Genomic DNA, 16,523 nt, shown 5'->3' with positions numbered 1-16,523 from the left:
TTTTTGTATCATTATTGTAGATTTAGGTATGATATGTTTACACTGTTTATAGTCTTTTTTTTTTTGAGATGGAGTCTTGCTTTGTCACCCAGGCTGGAGAGCGGTGGTGTGATCTTGGCTCACTGTAACCTCTGCCTCCTGGGTTCAAGCGATTCTCCTGCCTCAGCCTCCTGAGTAGCTGGGATTACAGGTGCCCACCACCACGCCGGGCTAATTTTTGTATTTTTAGTAGAGATGGGGTTCTCCATGTTGGTCAGGCTTGTCTCAAACTCCTGACCTCAAATGACCTTCCTGCCTCAGGCCCCCAAAGTGCTGGAATTACAGGTGTGCGCCACTGTGCCCAGCCTGTAGTCATTATCTTGATTGATGCTCATTTCCCAGCTTTGGCTTAGTGGGAGCCACTTCAAGTTGGCCATTGGGGCACTTTTTTTTTTTTTTTTTTTTTTAACACAAAAGAGCTATATGAGGTATAATTTACATATGATAAAATGTATTCATTTGAAATGTACAGTTCAATCATTTTTAGTAAATTTAGAGTTATGCAACCATCACAATCCAAATTTAGAATATATATTTTTTTTGAGATGCAGTTTCACTCTTGTTGCCCAGACTAGAGTGCAATGGCGCAATCTCAGTTTACTGCAACCTCCGCCTCCTGAGTTCAAGTGATTCTCCTGCCTCAGTCTCCCAAGTAGCTGGGATTACAGTCATGCGCCACCACGCCTGGCTAATTTTGTATTTTTACTAGAGACGGGGTTTCACCATGTTGGTCAGGCTGGTCTTGAACTCCTGACCTCACGTGATCCACCCAAAGTGCTGGGATTACAGGTGTGAGCCAGTACACCCAGCCAGAACATTTTCATCAGTATAAAAAGATGCCTCCTGCCTGTTTGCAGTCAATCCCCATTTCTACTCCTAGACCCAGGCAACCACTAATCTATTTACTGTTTCTGTAGATTTGCCTTTTTTGGGATATTTCATATAAATAGAATCATACATTATGGTGGTCTTTTGCATCTGGCTGCTTTCACTTACCATGTTTTTGAGTTTTATCCATATTGTAGCTTGCCTGTATACTTCATGCCTTTTTACTGCTGAGTAGTATTCCATTGTATGGATATATCACTATTCACCAGTTGATGGTCATTTAATTTGCTTCCACTTTTTGGTGATTATGAATAACCTATGAATATTTCCACACAAATCTTAGTGTGGATATATGTTTTTAAATTTCTCTTGGGCAGATACCTAGATATTGGTAGGTCATATTGTAAATTTATGTTTAACTTTTTAAGAAACTGCCCAAACTATTTTCCAAAGTGATTATACCATTTTACAGTTCCACCAACAATGTATGAGTGTTCTGTTTTTCGACATCCTCACTAATACTTGTTATTGTCTTTTTTATTATAGTAGTCCCCCCTTATCAGCAGTCTTGCTTTCTGTGGTTTTAGTTACCTGAGGTATAGTACAATAAGATATTTGGCAGGGAAGAGAGACCACATTCACGTAATTTATTACGGAATATTGTTATAATTATTTTATTTTATTGTTGATTATCATTGCTAATCTCTATGCTTAGTTTATAAATGAAACTTTCATAGGTATGTATGCATAGGAAAAAACATATATATAGGGTTCAGTACTACCTGCATTTCAGGCATCCCCTGGGGGTCTTGGAACAGATTCCTTGAAGATAAGGGGGAACTGTTGCATAGCCATCCTAGTGGGTATGAGGTATCTCATTGTAGGGTTTTTTTGTTTTTTTTTGTTTTTTGAGTTAGGGTCTTGCTCTGTCAACCCAGGCTGGAATGCATTGTCACAATCTCACCTCACTGCAACCTCTACTTCCTGGGCTCAAACAACCCTCCTGCTTCAGCCTCCCAAGTAGCTGAGACTACAGACATGTGCCACCACGACTGGCTAATTTTTGTATTTTTTTATAGAGGTGGGGTCTCATCATGTCACCCAGGTGGCCAGGTCTTGCTCCTGAGCTCAAGTGATCCACCCTCCTCAGCCTCCCAAAGTGCTAGGATTACAGGTGTCACCATGCCTGACCTCATTGTAGTTTTGATTTGAATTTCTCTAATGAGCGATGATATTAAGTATCGTTTTGTGAGCTTATTCGCCATTCGTGTATCTTCTACTGAGATGTCTGTGTAAATCTTTTGCACCCATTTGTAAATTTGATCGTCTTTATTATTGAGTTTTAAGTATTCTTTATATATTCTGGGTAAAAGTCCCTTATGAGAAATATTATTTGCAAATATTCTTTGAGTTTGTAGCTCAACTTTTAATCCTCTTAATGGCATCTTTTGAAGTGCAAATATTTTTATTTTAAAGTTAAATTTATCAAATTTCTCCTTTTTTTTTTTTTTGAGACGGAGTCTCATTCTGTCGCCCAGGCTAGAGTGCAGTGGCATGATCTCAGCTTACTGCAGCCTCTGCCTTCCGGGTTCAAGCAATTCTCATGCCTCAGCTTCCCGAATAGCTGGGATTACAGGCGCATGCCACCATGCCTGGCTAATTTTTGTATTTTTAGTAGAGATGAGGTTTCACTATGTTGGCCGGGCTGCTCTTGAACTCCTGACCTCAAGTGATCCACCCGCCTCGGCCTCCCAAAGTGCTGGGATTACAGGGGTGTGCCACCACACCCGGCCAGTTTTTTTTTTTTTTTTTTCTTTTATGTTGTGATTTTGACACCACGTCTAAGGACTCTTACCTAACCACAAGTCACAAAGATTTTCTCCTGTGTTTTCTTTTAACAGTCTTATGGTTTTAGTGCTTACAGTTAAGTCTATGATCCATTTGGTTAGTTTTTGTATATGGTATGAGATTGTGAGTCTAAATTCATCTTTTTGCTTATGGATAACCAATTTTCCCAGCACTGTTTGTTGAAAAGACTGTCTTTTCCCCATTGAATTGTATTGGCACCTTTGTTGAAAATCAGTTGGTCATGAGTGTAATTCTGAGTCATTTTGACATTTACTTTTTTTTTTTTTCCTTTGAGGTGGAGTCTCGCCTTGTTGCCCAGGCTAGTCTCGACCTTCTGGGTTCAAGCAATCCCCCAGCCTCAGCCTCCCAAATAGCTTGGATTATAGGCATATGCCACAGTGCCCAGAGACATTTACATATTTTTAAGGGAGAGCAGAGCTGAGAGGATATGTGTGTATAAGTGCATAGCATGGAGACTAAAAGCATGGTTACCAAACTGTTGTCAGTGGCTAACTCTTTGTAGGAGACTGGAAGTATCAGAAAGATGGGGATTATATTTCCATCCTATTAAATATACTTGTATCTTTTAAAACGAGATTATGTCAAGAAAATGAGAAGACAAGGCGCAGATTGGGAGAAAATATTTGCAAAAGATGTATCTGATAAAAGACTGTTATCCAAAAGATAGAGCTCTTAAAACCCAGCAATAAGGAAACAAACAACCCAGTTAAAAATGGGCAAAAGACCTGAACAGTTACCTCACCATAGAAGATATACAGATGGCAAATACGCATATGAAAAGATGCTCAACATCATATGTCATTAGGGAACTAGAAATCAAAACAACAGTGAGATACTACCACATACCTACTAGGGAACAGTGAAAATTCAACACACTGCCAACAGCAAATGCTGGGGAGGGTATGGAGCAATACGAGCTTTCCATTCATTGCCTGTGGGAATGCAAAATGTTATATCCACTTTAGAAGACAGTTTGGCAGTCACTCGCAAAACTAAACATACTCCTACCATACGATCTAGCAATTGCGCTCCAAATGAGTTGAAAACTTATGTCCATATAAAAACCTGCACATGAGTGTTTTTAGCAATATAGCAGCTTTATTCATAATTGCCAAAACATGGAAGCAACCAAGATGTCCTTCAGTGGAGGAATGGATAAATAAAAAAAAAATTAGATTGTGTTTACATTGTGTAATTTAAGAAACAACATTTAGGGTGTCTTTTCTACCATTTTAGCATTTTTGTCAAAAATAATCTAGGAGAGTTATTCATATATGATATTCTTTATGTAGATTTTGGAGGTTTATAAGACTAAAGATAATGAAAAACTTTACCATAAAAATTATTTGAACGCTAAATTGAGAATGACTCAGTCCAGTTTTAATAACTCATTTCTGAATCACTATTTTTAATTTTTTTTTAGTCTTCAGCTCATTCGTTTATAACTTTAATATGGCTAGCATTAATCTGGTAAACTTGTGCTTTATTAACAGATAGAAGATGTAGTCCACAAATTCAACAATCTGATCAAACTTGAGGAATCTGGGTGGCAAGTCAATAATAATATGAATAATAATATGAACAAAAATGTCTTTAGGGTAAGTTTGTGGGTTTTATATCTGAATTTTTTTTTTTTAGTTAAGGAACTGTTCTACATACATCCAAATTTCTAATATAGATTCTTCTATTTCTTGTTTTTAAGTTTTAAAAACATTTAGGTTCAGATTTCTCATCATTTTACAAAGTTAAGTCTGTATACTACTTACAGTGTACTGATTGCCTTTAAAGAAAGAGCAAGGAAATCGATCAACATAAAATTTAATATAGTTATGTCTAGAGAGAAGAAAGGAGGGGCTGTGATTGAATTGGGGTACCCAGAGAGCTTCTAAGTTACCACATAGTGGATATATGAGTGTTGGTTTTATTATTCTTTTTTTTTTGTTTGAGATGGAGTCCTGCTCTGTCACCCAGGCTGCAGTACAGTGGCGCCATCTCAGCTAACTGCCAGCTCCGCCTCCCGGGTTCATGCCATTCTCCTGCCTCAGCCTCCCAAGTAGCTGGGAATACAGGTGCCCGCCACCACACCCGGCTAATTTTTTGTATTTTTAGTAGAGACGGGGTTTCACTGTGTTAGCCAGGATGGTCTCGATCTCCTGACCTCATGATCCGCCTGCCTCGGCCTCCCAAAGTGCTGGGATTACAGGCATGAGCCACCGCGCCTGGCCTAAAGGTTTTATTCTTTAAACTGTACTTACACATTTTGTTATAATAATAATAGTAGTAGGTAATTTATATAATGTTTAGTATGTATCAAATATTATTCCAAGTACTTTATTAACTTAATCCTTACAACAGTCATATGAAATGGATGCTGTTATTCTTGTGCTTTGTTAACATGATAGATTTTGTTCTTGTTTCTAGTAGTTATCTTTCTAGTAGTGTTTTTGAATTCAAAGTTTTTGGTTTGGGTGGACACTTTTCAAACTAAGCATTGTCAGTTTTTCTTTATGATATGAGAAAAATGACTGTAGTTATAAACTCAGGTTGTCTAGATTGGTATTTTATTATACTATATAATCCAAATAAAAACTGTCTTGAATCCTATCTTAAGAGTTTAACTTGTTATTTTTTTTAAAACCTTATTTTTAAATTTTTTTTTTTTTTTTTTTAAAGACAGAATTTGGCTCTTGTTGCCCAGGCCGGAGTGCAGTGGCGTGACCTTGGTTCACCACAACCTCCGCCTACTGAGTTCAAGTGATTCTCGTGCCTCAGCCTCCAAAGTGCTGGGATTACAGGCATGAGCCACTGCGCTCGGCCTTAAAAAATATTTTACTAGGCCAGGCGCAGTGGCTCACGTCTGCAATCCCAGCACTTTGGGCGGCTGAGGCAGGCAGATCACCTGAGGTCGGGAGTTCGAGACCAGCCTGACCATCATGGAGAAACCCCGTCTCTACTAAAAATACAAAAATTAGCTGGGTGAGGTAGCGCATGCCTGTAATCCCAGCTACTCAGGAGGCTGAGGCAGGAGAATCACTTTACCCTGGGAGGCAGAGGTTATGGTGAGCTGAGATCATGCCATTGCATTCCAGCCTGGGCAACAAGAGCAAAACAACGTCTCAAAAAAAAAAAAAAAATTTTTTTACTAATAAAGTCTCACGATGAGGACCCTGAGGACAGTGACTAAATTGATTGAATGGATTTCAAAACTACTAAATAGTAAGGGATGCTACTTCATTATTAAAGCTACCGTGGGTATTTCTTATTAAGGATTTAGTCCTGGAAATATTAATATCATCAGTGATGCAGATCATGGCTATGTCCTATAGAGATTTGTAATTCTGCCTGTTGTCACCAGGTGTCTCTCCTACTTTATTTTATAGACTACCATTAAGATTATCCAACAAAGTAAAGCTAATCTTTTATAATATACTTCGATACCACTCCCTACTACCTCTTATTTATTAATCCCTCATTCCATCAGTCTTGTTTTCCTTTCCTCCCTTTTTTCCATCAGTCTTTAAACATGTTTAAGTGTCTTATCATTGTTTACATTAAAACAAAGAAACCTGTGGTGTCTGCTTCTCCCTTTAATTACTTGTACACCCCCATTTTTCTCTTTCTATCCAGTCACTGACAAGCATCCTAAAATGTCTATACTCTATTATTTTTGTTCCTTTATTTCTCCAACTCTGCAATTCAGTTATACCCCCTCTATAACTTCAGAATAGTTATCTAAATTATTAATCCACTAGTTGTTTAAGTTATTAGGCACTTAATTTTAAAATCTAACTCTTCTAGGCCAAGCGTGGTGGCTCAAGCCTGTAATCCCAGCACTTTGGGAGGCTGAAGCAGGCAGATCACCTGAGGTCAGTTCGAGACCAGCCTGGCCAACACGGTGTACCCTGTCTCTACTAAAAATAAAAAAATTAGCCAGATGGGCGCCTGTAATCCCAGCTACTCAGGAGGCTGGGTTAGGAGAATCACTTGAACTCGGGAGGCAGAGGTTATGGTGAACCAAGATCATGCCACTGCACTCCAGCCTGGGTGACAGATCAAGACTCTCTCAAAAATAAAAACTAAAAAAAAATAATAAATCTAACCTTTCTGCAGTATTAAATATGGTCTTTTTTTTTTTTTTTTTTTTTTTTTTGAGATAGAGTCTTGCTGTGTTGCCCAGGCTGGAGTACAGTGGCGCCATCTCGGCTCACTGCAACCTCTGCCTCCCAGGTTCAAGCTGTTCTCATGGCTCAGCCTCCCAAGTAGCTGGGATTACAGGCGTGTGCCACCGTGCCCAGCTATTTTTTTTCTTGTGTTTTTATTTTTGTATTTTACTTATTTTTTGAGATGGGGTCTAGCTCTGTGGCCCAGGCTGGAGTGCAATGGCACAATCTTGGCTCACTGTAACCTCTGCCTCCCAGGTTCAAGCGATCTTCCACCTCAGCCTCCTGAGTAGATGGGACTACAGGCATGTGCCACCATGCCCAGCCAATTTTTTGTATTTTTAGTGGAGCTGGTGTTTCTCCATGTTGGCCAGGCTGGTCTGGAACTCCTGGCCTCGAGTGATCCGCCTGCCTCAGCCTCCCAAAGTGCTGGGATTACAGGCATGAGCCACTGTACCTGGCCTACTTCCTTGTTTTTGAAATTATATTTCCTTTCTACTTCTTTGCCTATTCTTCAGTCATGTTTGCATATTTGTTTTCCATTTATCCCTTAAATGTTTTTGATATTTAGAATTCCTACCTCTACTCTCTTCTTTCCTTCCATAATTTTTCTGTGCAATCTTACCCAACCTGTGATGATTCTCAAGTCTGTATTGCAGACCACACTTAGTAAGCTCTAATTCTATATATCATGACTCAATATACCTTAAAAATCATATCCCAAACTGACAGCATCTCCACACACACCAATGTTGCCCTGTCTCATAATGCTGTTACCATCCCACCAGGTGTTCAAGATAGAAGTCTCAATATCCCTTTTGGTCCTTTGCTTGCTTTATTTCACCATCTCCACCCCACACACATCCAATAGATGAGTAAGTCCTCTCAATTCTACCTTTCAAATATCTCTTGAATCTGTCCACTTTTTTCATCTCTTACTCCTTAGTCTGAGTGATCTTTCTAAAACACCAGCTTGATAATGTTAATCTCGTGCTTAAAAATCACCAATAACTCTCTATTCCCTTGTTCTCTGTATAAATGTGACTTTAAGACCATTACATGCAGGTGATTTTATAATCTAGCTATTGTTTAACTCCACTTTGCTTTGTTTCATTTCTGGCTTTGGAAACATCTCTCTAGCCCTTGCCTCACCCCATCTTTTAGTTTGATGGTTTCAGCATAGGTGCTACTTCCTACAACCTTTCCTGATGTCTGAAGGTTGATTTAGGTGTCATCCTTATTTATTTTCTTTAAATGTTTTACTTTTTTTCTTTTTTATTTACTTTTTTTTTTGTTTTTTCTGTTTTTGGGGGGGTGTCATGGTTACAATCTAAAGGATGTCCCTTAAATTTATTTCCAACAGGACATTTATCCTTCTTACTGTCCTTCCCAGATCTTCTACTAAGCTGCAAACTCCTTGAGGGCAGCAACTCTGTCCTTTACCTTTTTACCTTTTAGCACATACTAGGAACTTGATAAATATGTGATTAATGTGGAATATTTTGTGTATACTTTACTTTTAAAAATTAAATTTTTAAGTGATGAATTTGTGTTTGTGTGTTTTTCTTATAAGATGGTAATGGGCAGCTTTACTATATGTTAGTTTCTCTTTGCAGAAAAATGTTGTCTCAGGTATAGCGAGTAAACCAAAACAGGATGATGCTGGAAGAATTGCAGCGAGAAATCGCCTAGCTGCCATAAAAAATGCAATGAGAGAGAGAATTAGGCAGGAAGAATGTGCTGAAACAGCAGCCTCTGTGATACCAAAGGAAGTTGATAAAATAGTGTTTGATGCTGGATTTTTCAGAGTTGAAAGTCCTGTTAAATCGTTCTCAGGTTAGTTGTTTTTGTTTTATTGTTTTTCCTGAGACTACTTAAGAGAACTATTTGGTATAGATGGGGGCTTGTGTAAGGTGAAAAATAGTTTTTACATGAAGAGACGTTAAGTTTTTCTGTGATTTTTAGAAAATAGACTATGCTCGCTCACAAACACATGTAAATCACATTTTGATGGGTATGATCAGATTAGTTTAAGTGCGATATGTCTTCTAAGATTGCTTTTCTACTTTCTAAGTGATTTCACATCTGTAACGTAATTACCATGTAACCCTACAGTCTGTGAGAAAGGTCACAGGATCCCAAGAGGTAAGAGAAATGACGGAAGCATGAAGAAGTAAACTGATTTTCTTCAGGTCAGTTAGAAGTTTGGTTAGAATTTATAATGCAAAGGAAACTTGAGCATCCAGCTATCACTTGTCTAGCTGTGCTTCAAAATGAAGCTTATGTGCTGTGTGTGTTGGTTCATGCCTATAATCCCACTACTTTGAGAGACCAAGGCAGGAGGATCACTTGAAGCTAAGAGTTTGAGACCAGCCTGGGCAATTTAGTGAGATCCTCTCTCTACAAAAAATATTAACTGAGCCTGGCAATACATGCCTGTAGTCCCACCTACTCGGGAGGCTGGGGCAGGAGGATCACTTGATCCCAGGAGTTCAAGGTTACAGTGAGCTATGATTGTGCCCCTGCACTCTAGCCTGAGTGACAGAGCAAGACTCCATCTCTAAAAAATAAGAAGTTTATGCAAAGTGGATTTGGTTTTATTTGCATTTGTATTAAAACTTTTGCTCAGATCTTTTTGAAAGGCAGTAAACGTACTAATTTTCCAATTTAAAAATATTCCAGTAAAAGCAGTTTTTAATACTTCAGGAAATCATTTTTGATGATTTTCTAACTGTATTTGTCAATAGCTTTTTTTTCACAGACTATTTTTCTTGAATTTATCTCAATTGAAATTATTTATTTATAAGCCATAGATGTCCACCAGGAAGTTTTTTCAAAGTAAACCTAAATTGTTGTCTAATACCTGCTATCTGATATTTATAGTGATCCTCAAGTATATTATAATATTCTTGTTAGTTTAGGTATCAAATCTGGTGCACTTTTGTTTGTTTCCTTTAAGCAGCTACACTCCCTGGATACCCAGGAATCTCCCAGTACTGCTAATAACATGGCCTCATTCTACTACTGGTCGAGGATCTTCGTGGTTCTTACAGCTATGGAGCTCATCATTCTGTTCTTTCACATGCTCAACTCAGTCCTTATGGATAGGGAGATTAAGGTTTATGGCAAAAATTGGTCATTTAAAATTGAGTTTTAGTTACAGAGCACATAGTTTATATGAGGCTAATTACAAAACAGTAGTCCCTGAAGAAGCCTTTCTCATTCCATTTGCCAATCCCTAGAAGCAACTACTTTCAGTTGTTACTGGAGTCTTTTGGACTTACTGGAGTCTTACTGGAGTTTTGTTGTTTACCACCATCTCTCTTGACAAGATTTGATCTTTTTCGAAAACACATTTTTCTTCTGGTAGACTTTTTAATCTTTCTTTCCTGTACTTAGTGTTTTCTTCTACTTCCTGAGGATTTCCTCAACTTTCATGCTGGCTATCATGTTTTTAATTCCCAAGAGCCCTTTCTTACTCTCCAAATGTTCATTTTATAGCATTCTGCACTTGTTTCATCAGTGTATTGTTTTATGTTTCCGAGGATATTAATGATAGCTTTTACGTTTTCTTCATCCACTATAGACAGTATTTATTTCAGGGTACTTTCATCTAGTTGTTTTTGGTTTCTGTCTCTTGTATTAGAGGCATTCCTCGGGAATCTGCTGATCTCTCACTGCCTGCACATGGTTAAGAATGGGCACTAAAAAGCTGACTGGAAACTCTCTGCACATGGGTAGGACCTTTACTTTCGGGGCTCTACTGTTAGCAGGGCCATTATGCTGGGAACCTACACATCATTGCATTTAAGACTTTTCTCATAGTCTACTCAGATTCCCCAGAGAAGATGGTTTCCATCTGCTTCCTGGAAGGTATCATTCTGGCTGCCAGTCTTTCAGGAGCCATGTAGGGGAAGAAAGCTAAGTGTCTCAACACTTTATGTGTAAATATTCACTTATTTCCCTTATTTTCCATGTAGTACCCCATCTCTCAACTGTATCTGGTATCCTCTAAACCAGAGACCCTTCTGTTTTTGGTGATGGGGGTGGGTGATGACAGTTGCTCTGCTGTGCAGAATGAGGAAAGGAATCCGAGCTCTTCTTGTTTAAACTGACTTTGAGCCATTCCTTCTGTGTTTACCTCCATTTTCATCTCCACTTGCAGAGGTACTTGGAGCCACCAGTTCTTCTGAGGGGTTATGTGGTAGAAATTGGGTTGATTCTCATTTTTCTTTTTCTTTTTTTTTTTTTTTTTTGAGGCAGAGTCTCACTCTATCGCCCAGGCTGGAGTGCAGTGACACGATCTCAGCACACTGCAAGCTCTGCCTCCCAGGTTCACGCCATTCTCCTACCTCAGCCTCCCGAGTAGCTGGGACTACAGGCGCCTGCCACCACACCTGGCTGATATTTTTGTATTTTTTTAGTAGAGATGGGGTTTTACCATGTTAGCCAGGATGGTCTCGATCTCCTGGCCTCGTGATCCACCTGCCTCAGCCTCCCAAAGTGCTGGGATCACAGGCATGAGCCACCGCACCTGGCCGATTCTCATTTTTCTTGATTGGTGGCTTAGAATTCGTTTTCCTGAGTCTGCTAGTCCGACTCAACAATCTACATTATAGCTTCCAAAATGTTGTTATTGTTGCTGTCTCTTCTTTAGTTTCCTTTGTCCTTGTGGAGTTCTGCTTTTTAAGATTATTTCTGTCCAGGCACGGTGGCTCATACCTGTAATCCCAGTACTTTGGGAGGCTGAGATGGGTGGATCACCTGAGGTCAGGAGTTCGAGACCAGCCTGGCCAACATGGCGAAACCTCATCTCTACTAAAAATATAAAAAAATAGCCAGGTGTGGTGGCAGGTGCCTGTAATCCCAGCTAGTCGGGAGGCTGAGGCAGGAGAATCGCTTGAACCCAGGAGGCGGAGGTTGCAGTGAGCCAAGATCGTGCCATTACACTCCAGCCTGGGCAACAAGAATGAAACTCCATCTCTAAAAAACAAAAACAAAAAAAAAGTTTATCTCTGTTCAGGCCCGGCGCAGTGGCTCACACCTGTAATCCCAGCACTTTGGGAGTCCGAGGCAGGTGGATCACCTGAGGTCAGGAGTTCGAGACCAGCCTGGCCAACATGGTGAAACCTCATCTCTACTAAAAATACAAAAATTAGCCAGGCGCGGTGGCATGCATCTGTAGTCCCAGCTACTGGGAAGGCTGAGACAGGAGAATCACTTGAAGCTGGGAGGCGGAGGTTGCAGTGAGCTGAGAGATCACACCACTGAACTCCAGCCTGGGTGACAGCAATGAGACTCTGTCTCAACAACAACAACAAAATTATCTCTGTTCATGTAAAAGTAGTGGGATGTCAAAAGGAAGCAGCATCTAATATGCATTTCAATACTATCTTTAACAGAAAGTCCCAGGCATTTGTCTTTAACAGACATTATTTGACAGGAGAAAGAGGCTAATTGATAGGATTTTCACTGTATTCCTAGTTGTAATGAAAAGCAAAAGAACTATTTGGTATTGAGGCGATTTCTCTCATCTTCTAGGACTTTCTGTCTCTTCTGAAGGTCTTTCTCAAAGACTTGGAACACCTAAGTCTGTCAGCAAAGCTGTATCTCAGAGTAGAAATGAGATGGGCCTTCCACGACAAACTACATCACCAGAAAATGCCAGTCCTCAGAATACGAAAAGCGAACATGTGAAGACGACTTTGTTTTTGAGTATTCCTGAAAGCAGGTATTTCTTTAACATGTTAATAAGAGTTTAACAGTTGCTGATACTAAATACCATTTCAGATTGCTAAGATGGTAAAAGGTGCCAGACATATATTTTTAATAAATTTCATAATGACCCTGCAACATATAGGCAGTACTCCCTTTTTATAAATGAGGAAACTAAAGCTTAAGATTTCGGGATACTAAATGGTCACGTTTAGATGGGTAAATTCTGCAGCACTAAGAAGAAAAGAAGCAATATGGTATCCTTTGGTGCTAAACACACTACAACTTTGGTGCTCAATAGTTCTGAGCTGAGAAGAGCTCTGTGACTTACTAGCTATGCAACTTTGGGGCAAGTAATTAATTCTCTTTAGCTTCACTTTCATCATCTACAAAGCAGCAGTGCTAATGCCTCCCCGAGGTGGTTGAGAGATAGACACTTTTTACCAGCCTTTGTAGAAAGTACCTTGAGATTGTTATCTTGACAGATGGCAGAGCATATTGAAGGGGGAGTTAATGTGTACTGAACAACTCTTATGGGCCAGATATGATTCTAGGTTTTGTTTGTTTTTTGGAGGTGGAGTCTCACTCTGTTGCCTAGGCTGGAGTGCAGTGGTATGATCTTGGCTTACTGCAACCTCTGCCTCCTGGGTTCAAGCGATTCTTCTGCCTCAGCCTCCCGAGTAGCTAGGACTACAGACACGTGCCACCACGCCCAGCTAATTTTTGTATTTTTAGTAGAGACGGGGTTTCACTGTGTTGCCCAGGATGGTCTTGATCTCTTGACTTCATGATCTGCCAGCCTTGGCCTCCCAAAGTGCTGGGATTACAGGTGTGAGCCACCGTGCCCGGCCTACTTTGTATATCTTGTAGTTTACTATTGTTTGCTAAGAAGATTCATAATTGCATTTGAGTCATAAGTACTCTTTAAAAATGTTTTGGATTCCCCAAAACATCCTCAAAGGGCATCATACAAATAAGCAACTTTGTGCAATAAAGGCAAAGTAAAGCTGGACACTAGAAAAATAGAGCATATCTTTTTTAAAAAGTAACTCGAAAGAAGTGAAGATAAATTTTCTTTTTTTTTTTTTTTTTTTTTTTTTTTTTTTTTTTTTTTTTTTTTTTTTTTTTTTTTTTTTGAGATGGAGTGTTGCTCTGTTGCTGAGGCTGGAGTGCAGTGGCACAATCTTGGCTCACTGCAACCTCCGCCTCCCAGGTTCAAGTGATTCTCCTGCCTCAGCCTCCCAAGTAGCTGGGACTACAGGCGCGTGTCACCACGCCCAGCTAATTTTTTGTATTTTTAATAGAGACAGGGTTTCACCAGGTTAGCCAGGATGGTCTCAATCTCCTGACCTTGTGATCTACCCGCCGCTGCCTCCCAAGAGTTAGGATTACAGGTGTGAGCCGAGGCACCTGGCCAAAACATATTTCTAACAAGATACAAGCTAATAACTTCAGGATTAGAATACCTTGTATTCTAACTCAATTACTGTCTAGCTGGAGTTAGCTACATTTACTTGTTAACAAGCAACAGACTTAAGAACATTGTAACTCCTGTGCTTTTTGAACAATTAGTTCAGATAAAATTATAGAAATAGTATGATTGAAGGCAAGTTTCTTAGCAGGTACCTGGATTAACAAGTAACAAGTAAATGTAGCTAACTCCAGCTAGACAATAATTGAGTTGTTGCTTCTGTCTCCAGAAGTCACCTTCTTTTTGACTTTTCTTTAATATATAGCTCTGGATTTGGCTGAGATTCAGAGTATTGCTGGTAGAGCCACCTGAGCCTGACTGACCACCATAGTAACAGACTTGTGAGCTTTCCAGGGAAGAATGCATTTAGTTTGTAAGGCCCTCCCGCAGTAGCTATAGTCCAAAACTAATCTATCTGGATCAGGCCTGATCTTGCACCAGGCTCCATGTTTGATCCATTCGCTAAACTAATTGCCATCGTAAAGGAAAGACTCAAAACACAAGTGAAACAATAACAATATGTTTATGAGTGTAATGCTGCTTTTTTTCTTCTTTAGGAACAGCATAGTAGAAGATGCTCAGTGTCCCGGATTACCAGATTTAATTGAAGAAAACCATGTAAGTACAATTCCAGTGTGGTTAGATATCCCAGTATGTCATATGTTTATATCATTATAGAAAGTAATTTCATAAACCATCCCCAGAATTTCCATTGGAAATCTAAATCAGTCATATAGAATGGTAGTTCTTGTTTCAATGACATTTGGGTCATTTAAACCCATAGTGTCATTTTGTATTCTTCAACTCATATCAGAATGAATATGGAACCAGTGAACTAGAGCAGAAATCAGCAAACTTTGGCCCCTATTTAATCATGTTTTATTGTAATAGCCACACATTTGTTTATGTATTCTATCTGGCTGCTTTTGCAATACAGTGGTATTGCAGAGACCCTTGACTCACAAACCTAAAATATTTACTATTTGGTCTTTTACAGAAAATATTTGCCAGTCCCTGAGCTAGAGTATAGGTACTTGCTGAGAAACTTGCCTTCAATCATACTATTTCTATAATATTATCTGAACTAGTTGTTGAAGAAGCAGGATAGTAGGATTTATAATGTTCTTAAGCCTGTGTCCGGGATGTCATCCTTCTGTTTTTCTTGTATTTAATAGCAACAAGACTTTTAAAATTTGTTCCAAGTAATTAAATTGATAATTAAATATAATACCATTTTTACTTCCAGGTTGTAAATAAGACAGACTTGAAGGTGGATTGTTTACCCAGTGAGAGAATGAGTTTGCCTCTTCTTGCTGGTGGAGTAGCAGATGATATTAATACTAACAAAAAAGAAGGAATTTCAGATGTTGTGGAAGGAATGGAACTGAATTCTTCAATTACATCACAGGATGTTTTGATGAGTAGCCCTGAAAAAAATGCAGCTTCACAAAATAGCATCTTAGAAGAAGGGGAAACTAAAATTTCTCAGTCAGGTGAGATATTTAAAATATATTTAAATGAGCCTTTATTAAAGAAATGAACTTGGATTAAGGTATAAATTATCCTATAAGGTCCATTTTACATTAAATCTAACTATCTATTTAGGATCCTTCATTGTTAGTGAAGACCCTGAATTAGAAAAATTCCCTCAAGCTTTTTTTTTTTGATTCGGAGTCTCACTCTGTTGCCCAGGCTAGAGTGCAGTCGCATGATCTCAGCTCACTGCAACCTCCGCCTCCCAGGTTGAGGCGATTCTCCTACCCATGTACCACCACGCCTAGCTAATTTTTGTATTTTTAGTAGAGACAGAGTTTCACCACATTGGCCAGCCTGGGCTTTTTTTTAGTTCTCCTTCTTTTCAACACATATCCCCAAGTCTTTCTTCAAAATAGCCTATTTTTCTTTCCTACTGCCTAGTTCTACCTATATTGTTGTGATGGTTCTGCAATAGAAAATGGCTCCTATATTTTTGTTATAATGTGTGCCAGTTTCACCTGCTATTTTCATCAGTTAGTCTGTAGCTGGTCTAACTGGGGTCTGTGGTAAAACAAAAGGTTTTAACCTTGGCCAGACATTTAATGTCCGCCAGCTGTTCTTCATAAGCATCTTCTGGGTACCTTTAATATTACAAGCATGAGATTTGTTTACAGAAGACTCCTTTAATACCAAAGTTAAGGATAAGAATTTAACCAAGAAATTTAACTACTTTCAAAAAACATTATAGCATAATGTTTTTGTCTTAGCATTTGACATGTGGAACTTTTCATATTTTTCAAGGCTTTGTCCATTTCTAACAGCCCTTGAATGTGAGAATATTCTTTAAAAAGTTATTTTTTTTTGTTTTTCAGAACTATTTGATAATAAAAGTCTCACTACTGAATGCCACCTTCTTGATTCAGTAAGTTTTCCAACTTGACAAGTCCCTTTATATTCTAGTTTTG

General features: G+C 38.9%; 1 protein-coding gene across 3 annotated transcripts in view; it reads left to right on the top strand.

The window, feature by feature from the left end:
• The window catches only part of DLGAP5 (DLG associated protein 5), a 43,114-nt gene that overhangs the window by 23,909 nt on the left and 2,682 nt on the right, over window positions 1-16,523 (top strand). For all 3 annotated transcript variants that reach the window (XM_030810899.1, XM_030810884.1, XM_030810891.1), the window contains 6 exons: window positions 4,230-4,334; window positions 8,513-8,732; window positions 12,438-12,627; window positions 14,640-14,700; window positions 15,329-15,575; window positions 16,431-16,480. In XM_030810899.1, coding sequence (XP_030666759.1) covers window positions 4,230-4,334; window positions 8,513-8,732; window positions 12,438-12,627; window positions 14,640-14,700; window positions 15,329-15,575; window positions 16,431-16,480 — 873 coding nt within the window. The remainder of the gene's footprint in view (window positions 1-4,229; window positions 4,335-8,512; window positions 8,733-12,437; window positions 12,628-14,639; window positions 14,701-15,328; window positions 15,576-16,430; window positions 16,481-16,523) is intronic.

Source organism: Nomascus leucogenys, chromosome 1a (assembly GCF_006542625.1).
Source record: "Nomascus leucogenys isolate Asia chromosome 1a, Asia_NLE_v1, whole genome shotgun sequence".
Classification (NCBI taxonomy): Eukaryota; Metazoa; Chordata; class Mammalia; order Primates; family Hylobatidae; genus Nomascus; species Nomascus leucogenys.
Note: the sequence above shows the minus strand (reverse complement) of the source record. Positions and strands in the feature narration are given on the sequence as shown.